Genomic DNA, 10708 nt, shown 5'->3' with positions numbered 1-10708 from the left:
ATACTGAAAAAAATACAGGCCCCAAAGTAGAAGCCGAATATATTAAAAATGGATTACATCTGTGACTGGCAATTAGTCTAACTGCATGAACATCTGAACACCAGAACCTTCTCAGTGTTGGACCTGTAGACCATCTGCATGTCTGCATCATGGCTTCACAAATATAGAAAAAGATGAAGGAAGATTGCTGACGAACTATAAATCAGTAGAAACACAGTCGCAGCAGTAATTAGGTACAGAAGGAGCCACAGTGACACGGTGGCCATCCCACAGCAAGCATGGACTGTGTGGTGTGAACCTGACTAGGACCAGCACGGGCACTGTACAGACCCGACAGTGAAGTACGGTGGTGGAAATGTGATTATTTTTGAATCTGCACGAGTGAAATGTCCTGGGGAGACAACATTTAGAGCTGCCACTAGGAGTGCATGTGGAGATACTGAAATACAGGCTGGCAAGATGACTCCGTCTCCAGAAGCTTGGCAGAAGTGGAATATTCCAGCATGATCACGATATGAAGCCCAATGCCAAAATCACACAAGTGAAAACTATAACCTGGCCCAATAGAACTAGTCTCTGAAGTACAGCAGAACACTGACAATAAAGAAATCCTTGAACCTCTCTCCAGAAATTTGTTATATCTCAGTATTGAAAGGTGTGCTGACCTAAGCTGCATTAAGGTCCCGAAATTTAAAGACCACAGCAACTTCACCCTGTTTACATGACTCCCTTATCCAGAGCAACTTATATTTTATATCTCATTTTATACAACTGAGGGTTAAGGGCCTTGCTCAGGGGCCCAGCAGTAGCAACGTGCTGGACCTGGGATTCAAACCTTCCTCACAGTAGCCCATAACCTTAACCACTAAGCTACCACATTCCTTGTTCAACTTAGAAACATCATAGACTTTCAATCATTTGGCATATAAGTGCTAGCACACAGGGGTGCACTTACTTCTGCTTCATACTAATATATATATATATATATATATATATATATATATATATATATATATATATATATATATATATATATATGTTAAATATATATATATATATATATATATATATATATATATATATATATATATATATATATATTATATATATTATATATACATATATATATATATATAGGTTAATTATACAAATTATAGAACCGCACACCAAAATAAACACATCGCTGCTATTATACTGTATTTACATCGATTATCATTTCATACAAGGAAGAAGTGCAGAAATAAAGTGAATCTGAAGACCTGGAGATAGTGACGTTGGTATTTTAAAGACTTGAGTAAATCATTTAATGAATGAAACAATACCTGTAAAATAAATATAAATATATTAATAAATAAATGCAAAATTAAAAAGAACATTAATCTAAACTGTAATTGTACAAAGAAAATTAACTGAAAAAAGTTTGTGGAAATTTACAGCTCATGCTTTATATTACAAATGATCACTTTCCTGTCATTTTGTTGTTGTATAAGTAATAAAATGGATGATGTTTAATCTGTTTAATTGGTTTTTACATTTTTATAAACAAAATGTAAGATGTATAAAATTGGCTAGTAAAAAGGCTTTGAAATAAAATGTATTTTTATTGCTATTTCCTTTATTAAAATTGCAAAAAGGGAACAGAAATATAACATTTCCTCTTAAACCCTGAAGAAAATCCACTGAGCTCAACATTTAACCCTAAAGCATGAAATGAAAATGACCCAAACTGCTGTAACTCTTTTGTCTTATGGGACAAGTGGAAGAGGTGCACTGAAGAAGCCCTGAACTTCCAGGTTTAGTGACCATGTGCTATGTGATCAGAGGAAACTAAAAATAAACCTTTAGAAACACCATTAGCATGATAAAAACAAATTTACCACTAAAGGAAAATCCCCTGATACCTCGCTGTACAACCTCACTGTAGCTTCGGGGCTGTTGTGGAAATCTTGAATCAGAAATGTTATCAGATGTGCTGCATGGAGGAGAGGCTAAAAATATTATGTTTTAAAACGCACTATGACATTCCTGTGTGTTTGAACTGAAAACTCCTCGCTGCATGAGGTATTCGTTTTATATAATCATTTGTAAATCTTCATGGAGAGAGCAGAATCCTGGAGTTTAACCCTCGCCGATGGAGTCAAGTGGAGATTCTCAGGAGGAGTAAATCAGACTTTAAAGCTGAGATTTGGTGTAGTGCATCTTTGTGCCGGTCTGAACATAGATTTCTGATGACCAGACCAGATTATTTAAAAAGCTTAGCCAGCACCAGCCAATCAGCTTTCAGTAGGTATTTGATAAGATTAACACTGAGTTAATGTCATGAAACCTGAAACATTTGTTCATGAAAGGTTTGGTGTCTTTATTGTTCCTGTGGAGAACTGGCCACTGGAGAGGCTATTTGGAAAAACAACGGTGTTTGGACCCCTCAGATTGCCTTTGGTGGATAGTCTTCATCATCTTCTTCTTCTTCTTCTTCTTCTTCTTCTTATTATTATTATTATTATTATTATTTTTTCATGAACAGCAGGTTTTGTTGGGATTTTCAGGTACACCTGGATTACAGTGCTGAAACCGTTATCCTTCATGATCAAGATTTACTCTTAAATTAGTTTCCATAAGATTTACTCTTATTTGATCTTCCAGGTTTTATGAAAGTGTTTGGTCTCAGACTTCAAGGAGTTATTTTCAGAAGCCATTCGCACATCAGCCCTGATATTAACTAGACATGAATTCCAATATCCAAGACACTGAACACAAAACTCAAAACTGAGTGAATGTTGTCCTTTTCTCGTGAACTTCCAGATAATCAGGCTCAAACTTCAGCTGTGCTTTTAACTCCCAATATTCGGCACTGTTGGGCTTCATGTACATCATTGTTTGTTGTATTCTTTCTGGATGTAAATACTGATGTTTCACGCTGTAATCAGGTGAATACAGTGTTGTACTGTGCTTGCACGGTAAACCGGATCTACAGGAGCCTTGGTGGCTTCTTGTCAGGATGTCTCGATAAAAAAGGTTGTCATCTTGTAGAGGTGAAGGTCGGTTACTTGCACTAAACTCTGAGCCATTTATGATGCTTCTCAATTCCTCATCCGAGGTGTATGATAAAGCATGCTGCTCCTCAAAATCACTGTACCGTTCTTCTAGAACAACATCAGTGGGAAATTTAGATGCTGGAAGAGGAGGGACATATTCATAAACATGACCTGCTGAAGTCCTGATCTTTGCTACTGGTCTGTCAACATAAACTATATCAAAGGACCTGGAGTCTGTGTTTTTGCTCTTGTTCTTGTTGTGGCGTTTTATTTTGAACATCGTGAACAGGCCAGCGGTAATGAATACAGTCGCAATGAAAATAAGGAGCAAAGTGAGGATGAGCACAGAGAGAGGAACCGTGGGGTCTAGCGGATTGTAATCCAGCGTTGTCTCTAAAGTAACGGTGCTGCCTGGGAAGGATTCTTCTGATGGAGGAAGCAGGGATGTTTGACCATGAGAAACAACTGGACAAAGATCAGAAGGATGAACCAAGCGTAAATCCTCTCCAGTGAATTTTGTTGGAGATTCACAAATCACATCATTCACCACGATTCCAGAACTCAGCTCTTCCAGCCATTTTTTCAATTCCACAATTGAGCAGGAGCAATCCCAAGGGTTCTCGAACAGATCTATCTGCACCAACGACGTCAAATCTTCCAAAACACCATCCACTGGCACGTATCGTAGGTGATTGTTGCGCAGATTCAACCGTGCCAAGATTGAACCAGTGAAAACTCCCACTGGCAATGTTTTGAGAAGGTTATTGTTGAGGAATAAAAGTTGAAGATTGGGTACTTGTGCAAAAGTCGCAGGTTCTATTTCTCTGATCACGTTGTACTCCAAGTAGAGAAACTGAAGGCGCTCTAAGCCTGAGAACATATCGTCCGTGAGACGCTCTATTAAGTTTCCGTTCAAATAAAGTCTCCGTAAGTTATGTAACTCTGCAAAGGTTTTGCTATGAATGACGGATATTCGATTATTGCCCAGGTGAAGCAGATCCAAGCCGGGAGTGTCTACAAAGTCTGAACTGTGCACAGAGTTGATGTAGTTTCCTGTGAGGTACATCTTTTTTGGATTATATGGTTTGGGATTTAGATCTGAGATGCACTCAATTTTCCTCTCTTGGCAGTTCACGTTCAAGCCAAGATCTGAGATTTGGAGATTACAGGTACATACGGTGGGACACTCAAGAGAGACCGGGGATTTGGTTTGGTACGCTGCCGCTGGGCCATAGTTCTGTGGTTTGCTGGTTGAAGCCCTCGCTGTCGGTCTGGTACGCAGCTTCCCTGATTGACGGCTGCTCTTTGTGGGTTGTGTAGCGCGTACAATATTTGAAGACGCGATTGCCTCAGGCTCATGAAATGCTTCTGCACCCATTTCATATTCAGCTACGGCTCTTCTTGGGCATAGCTCCTGTTTGGAGATCACATCAAGGTCCCTTCCGTGAAGCCGGAATGGCGTTTCACACACTACATCTCCTGCTAACGCTGTGTACGATATGCTTTCGAGCCAGCCTTTGAGGCCAATAAGCTCACAAGTACAGTTCCAAGGATTCTCTTCTAGCTGTATTTCCACAATTTTGGATAAATGTTCAAGAAGTCCATTATAAGGAAGAACCTTAAGCTGGTTCCCTCTAAGATCAAGGTGGGTCAAAGAAACAGACTGAAAAACATTTTGGGGCAAGGAACCCAGCAAGTTATCGTTCAAAATCAACACATCTAGACAACGTAACCCATTGAGGGTGTTTGGCTCAATGCGGTTAATGTAATTATTGTCTACTTGAAGGTATTCCAGACTTTCAAGGCCAGTAAACGTATCGTCTCTGAGCACCTCGATCCTGTTGTTGTTTAAGTGCAGGCGCTTTAGTGCGCTCAGTCCGTTAAAAGCCCCAGTCTCTATTTCAGAGATGTCATTACTGCCCAGATGTAAAATCCGGAGTCCCTCATAATGTGAGAAATCATCAAGCGAAAGTTTTTTCAGCAGATTTCCTGTGAGAAACAGATGATGTGTGTTGAAGCGCAGAAATCTGACTTCAGAGAGACTCACAATTCCTTGTCTTTCACAGCTGGTTATCGAAATTCCATCTTTTTCTTCGCAAACACACAAACTTCCACAAACGTCCTCGTAAATATCAAACGTCTCAGTAAAACAGATTGATATGGTGATAAACGAGATTGCTGTTATGTACACTTTCATGTTTATCAGCGTGGATGGTGCCAATCACTTCAGTGTCGTCTGACCTAGAAAATGAGAGAGAGAGAGAAAGGGAGAAAGAGAGAGAGAGAGAGAGAGAGAGAGAGAGAGGGAGAGAGGAGGGGGGAATACAATTAAAATAGAACTATTACAAATACACAGTACTGCTGTATACTGATATTCTGATTAACATACACTAACATTATAACCCAATTTAAAAGTTCCCAAATGAAGACGTGTTTGCTGCACAGCTCCCGTGAAATGAATCATAAACAGTTAATACATAAATAAATAAATAAAATGAAGAAAATGAGAAATATTGGTGATGACATGTGTGTAAATATCACTGCAAGCCTAAAGCCTATGACCTATATTTTCGACATGCAAATCGTCCTTTTTAAATTTTTACATTTTCATACATTTTTTACATTTTTCCTTCAATTATAACACAAAAATCCACTTACCGCTGATGAGAAGATCCACAAAACATTTGTTAATCAATTCAGAACTGTTGATTCATTATTCTGAAGAAGACGAATTCAGCAACATCTCCGTCCTCCGCCTGCCTCCTTCTTCTCTCGCCTCTCTTTCCTCCCTCGCTCTCTCTTCTCTGTCTGTTTGGCTGGTCTTTTCTCTTTTAATCCTCTCACTTCTCTGGTTCCTTTCCTCCTCCCACAGTTAATTATTCTAAATATTTCTTCGTGATGTATGTTTATGTAAGAGAGCTGATATACAAGAGGACAGGACATGAGCTGCAGTCTCTCTCTCTCTCTCTCTCTCTCTCACTCTCTCTCTTTCCCTCTCCCTCCCTTCTTCACACTCTCTCTGACTCCCTCACTCTCTCTTTCTCTTTGCCAGTTTAGCCTGTCTCTGATTGGCTCTCCTCTATCACCCCTTGTCTTATCCTGATTGGCAGAAACAATACTCTTCATTTACATCACGCAACTGCATGTGTTACATTTCATCATGGAAAAACTCCTTCCAGTAAATGAGGACTAAACCAAAGCAACAAGGATGAGTGTGAAGAAATCTTCATCCCTTCATATAAAAATGTACATACATGATGTTAGTTCTTATTTATAAAATGAATAATAGTTCATTCTAATAAAAGTATAATATATTTCATTTTACAACAAAAATAATTTGTGCTTCGTGCTGACGATCACCTTCACTGAGACTGACACTACCAGAGACCACGCCTCCTTCAATGAGACTGACACTACCAGAGACCATGCCTCCTTCACCGAGACTGACACACACACAGATCAAGCCTCTTTCACTGAGACTAACACACACACACACACAGTGACCACACCTCCTTCACTGAGACTGACACACACAGACCATGCCTCCTTACTGAGACTGACACACACACAGACCACACCTTCTTTAATAAGAATGACACACACATGCACGCACACACACACACAGATCACACCTCCTTCACTGTGACTGACAGATACAGAGGCCACACCTCCTATTTGACTTCAAACACTAAATAGACCCAAATACAGATATGAATAGCAGGTACACTGTTCCTTGTTTTCTCTATTTTTTTTGGGGGGGGGGGCACACACACGCACACTCCCTATTATTATTCTGAATGTAATCTTTAATTCATGATTCCCTGATGTATGTAGGACACTACATTTTTATCCTCACACACAGACACACACACACATATATATTTTTGTATTGCAGTGTTTGTGTGGAGTGTGTGTGTACTGCAGTTCATCACTGCGCCATTAAATGGCACTGCCAAGCTCTGGAAAATATATCCTTATCCATATGGATAAGATGGATACACACACACACACACACACACATACACAAAAAAATCTAACACCATAAATCAATCTTAAGACAGTACGGATGATTCATTATAAAGAGGTAAAAGTATCAGGCTGTTGAAGGTCCAAACAAACACAGATGAACTGCCTACATCATGTTCTCAAGAACTGCAGAATTCTGTTTAAAGTCACATGATCAATCTACTGAAGCCTGGTTTCAAAATGTTATATAATAAAATAAGCATTTTAAACAGTTTGATCATCTACCAACACAGATCAGTTTAGATTGGACTACACTATGATCAGATATTAAAATAAATTCACTTTATTACCGAACACAGGGTCGACTGAGGTGATCCAGGAGTCAGGTTTAACTATGAGCTCAGGGTATGTGGCCCTACGCTCAGAATCAGCTCATCTTAGAGTAAATTGGTAAGATAATTGAATAATAATAATAATAATAATAATAATAATAATAATAACAAATGAATTGATTTGAGGCAGGCATCAAATTTAAGGTGAAATAAAATAAATACTTTATAAATAAAGTGATTTTACACACTTTAAGTAGAATGTCATGTTTTTGAGGTTTTGTCAGAAGGGTTTATGTCAGGTGGATGTGCAGCGGTCATTCACGGACATTAGGATGAGAGAGAGAGAGAGAGAGAGAGAGAGAGAGAGAGAGAGAGAGAGAGAGAGAGAGAGAGAGAGAGAGAGAGAGAAAGAGAAACCCACCCAGAGAGCATGGCCAATTATAGTCCCCTGGCTCTCAGCCACGGCTGGCTAAAAAATAATTAATCCTTTTTTATTCAAAGAACAGACCTACACAATCTTTGCTGATTTGTGAATTTGAAATGCCTTTAATACAGTAGAGACTTTGAACTCTCTCTTTAATATTCTGCAGTAAAATGTATTCATTTCTAGTCTAGTATTGGGCAGGATACTGGAACTGATCAATATAGGTTTGATGGTCTACCAGTTTAGCTTTACTGGGTGTGGGGAATAGAGAACATCCCCATGATGATCAAAATAAAAATCCTGAGAACAGTTGTGGTAAGATTAGTATGAGGTTTATTAGGTTTTAGGTGTAGCTCAATCCGAAATGACCTTTTTTTCGTCTGTAAACACAAGCAGACGTGAAGCTGTTGGAGTTTTTCGGTTAATCCATTTGATTCCTTCAGCAGCAGTTGTAGTATGTTGATGGTAGGTTCAGCTGAATCAGTATTCTGTAAGTTCTGCTGGCTGAAAAATGTTCCAAGGTGAGTAATTGACTTTAAATTGCGAGGACCAGCACATCACACTTGAGTTGTCTTTTTCTTAATAGTTCATGAAGGTTTTCAGCTTAAAGGGTAATCTCTGGAACAAGCCACTACTCCTGAGCTGACTGCTCTTCTTAAGGACCATCGCTGCGTGTCAAATGGTGCTGGCTGGAGATATGAGATCTGACACATCAGGTAAGAAATAGGTCACAGTTAGCATCCCGCTAAATACAGAGCTCGGAACAGTCAAGCAGGGCATGCTTACAGTTGAGATATAGAATAATTTAAACACTGTTCATCAATTTTACACTTCTCTGACATCTGAAAGTATGCTACACAATGATTAAAAATCATTCAAGTTCAGATCAGGTATTATTGCTAGTAAGATTCTTATAGTAATTGCTAGGATATGATCTGTGGCATTAATCCTCTATGTATGTACATGTAATCTACGAATATGAAGTGTCTGAACTGAAATGTTTTGCAGCCATACAGTATATCTGTGTAAAATGGTCTGAAAGGGTTATTTATTAGTGACAAACCATAAATCATAGCCACACACTGGTGGGCAAGGTGACCTTACACATCTCCAGAAATATCAACATGAACAGAATCTCAGAAAACAAAGCTCGAATTCACAGTAACACTGACATGACAAGACTTCGCAATGAGGAACAGGATCAACGACATAAATAACTAATCACGGTCTGGAAAAAGACACGGAACAGGTGAACAGATTCAGCTAATCAGCCAATCGCAGGACTGCGTGAAGACGCAAAACAAAACAACATGAATAGAGAAAATTTGCATTTCTTAATGGAAACTACAGACATGAAATTGACAGAGGGATTAAATGAAGAAAGGAAGAGGAAAAAAAGTATTAAGAAAGTAGAGTGTGTGATTTTATCAGCACTGCTGCAGTGGTTTGTTTGAGTACTTGGTTTCATCCACTGAAACATTCAGAAGGGTCCAAATCCATTTTTTTTATTACTGATGAATGATGGGAGTTTGGCCCCAAATCAAAATGGTAAACAAGCACTGGTTGCATGGACCACTTACTTGTGTCATAAATGACCCTTATGTAGTTAAACATGTCCATATCTTAGTTTGAATTTGATTTGATTGATGTAGCACTTTTCATACATTTAAAATATAGATAGAAGTGAAACAAATGGTTGTGAAATATGAAATAAAACAAAAAAAGAAGAAAATGTATTAAATAATATAACAAAAAACTGAAATGGAATAAGAGTGCACAAATTAAAACAATAGAAACTTAATTTAACACTAAAGTAGACAGGACAAATTATATACAATGTTTGCGTGTAATTGAGTATTCTATCCAGGTTTATTGTGGAAGAAAAGGTTGCTCTTTTTGTGATTTTTTTGAATCACTCATACTAATGTACTCTGATGTTAAACTATGGAGCATCTAAGTAAAGCATGTAAAGATTGGCAGGTCTGGTAATGAAATGTAATATAATCGGAGTAAACGTCACTGGATTTCAGTTCGTACTCTAATCTCTAAACTGTAGAGCAGCACGAATGGAATGGTGTATTTTTTATCTCTTGGATTTTGTTGTGTTGAAAAGCAAAGCCTTTAAAGTTGTCTCCCTTGGAGGAAAAGCATAATTAACCGCATGTACTGCTGGGCTTCATCTTCCTCCAAACCGGAGGGGACAGCTGCCTGGTGTACGCCAGTGGCTAATCACGTCATACACATTCCTCCACGCGACAGCAGCCTCTTCCCTGTACACCAGTGTGAGCTGCTCATCTGAGGGAACAGCTAAAGTCGAGGATAACTATAACAACCTCTTAATTTGCAGTTTAAGCACAGCTGTGTGTGGAGCTGTAGATATCCTACTAGTGCTCATGAACCTCCATGTGTGGCTCATTAACCTCCAGTTTCATTAAAATAATACTATTAATATTGACTCCTTTTTGCTTCTCTCACCAAAGATCTAGAATGTTCATTAATCCATACACACATACAATATATATGTATATATAAATATAGTCCATCTGGAAAATCCTGCTGCTTGGTTTACTGTCTTTTACCATCACCCTCTTGCTAATTTATCTCTCCTTTTCCATTGACTATGTATTGCATTTCTGGACTCCAAGCCTCTGCAGGTTGAGAGAACTAACTAAAGATGGAGAGAGAGGAAGAGTATGAGAGCAGATCAGCGTTATATAAGTGAGGATGACTCACACATGACCGCCGGCTCGCTGATCTAATCCAAATTTCTCCCGATTAGAACAAGCAGAACCAGACAGCGTTAGGGGGAAAAATGTCAAGCAGCGTGTATGCATCATGTTTTATACATATAGAAGAAGTAAGAGGAAAATCATGTACTATATCACACACTGTAATTAAACCACATGTATAATTCACATGACAGCACTCTGGCATTACACTATGGAGGGAGG

At 38.6% G+C, this 10708-nt stretch overlaps 1 protein-coding gene across 1 annotated transcript; it reads right to left on the bottom strand.

Annotated features, from left to right (window-relative positions):
* Nucleotides 1-1140: 1140 nt before the first annotated feature.
* On the bottom strand, nucleotides 1141-6020 carry slitrk5b (SLIT and NTRK-like family, member 5b). The gene is made up of 2 exons (XM_058391615.1): nucleotides 5694-6020; nucleotides 1141-5276 (listed from the first exon to the last, which is right to left on the bottom strand). Exon 2 carries the CDS (start codon nucleotides 5230-5232, stop codon nucleotides 2761-2763), a length of 2472 nt encoding a protein of 823 aa, XP_058247598.1. The 5' UTR covers nucleotides 5233-5276; nucleotides 5694-6020; the 3' UTR covers nucleotides 1141-2760.
* Nucleotides 6021-10708: the final 4688 nt, after the last annotated feature.

The sequence above is a fragment of the Hemibagrus wyckioides genome, linkage group LG06, assembly GCF_019097595.1.
Source record: "Hemibagrus wyckioides isolate EC202008001 linkage group LG06, SWU_Hwy_1.0, whole genome shotgun sequence".
Classification (NCBI taxonomy): Eukaryota; Metazoa; Chordata; class Actinopteri; order Siluriformes; family Bagridae; genus Hemibagrus; species Hemibagrus wyckioides.
Note: the sequence above shows the minus strand (reverse complement) of the source record. Positions and strands in the feature narration are given on the sequence as shown.

Coding starts and splice junctions, on each gene's coding strand:
- slitrk5b (XM_058391615.1), bottom strand. CDS start 5,232: ATGAAAGTGTACATAACAGCAATCTCGTTTATCACCATATCAATCTGT.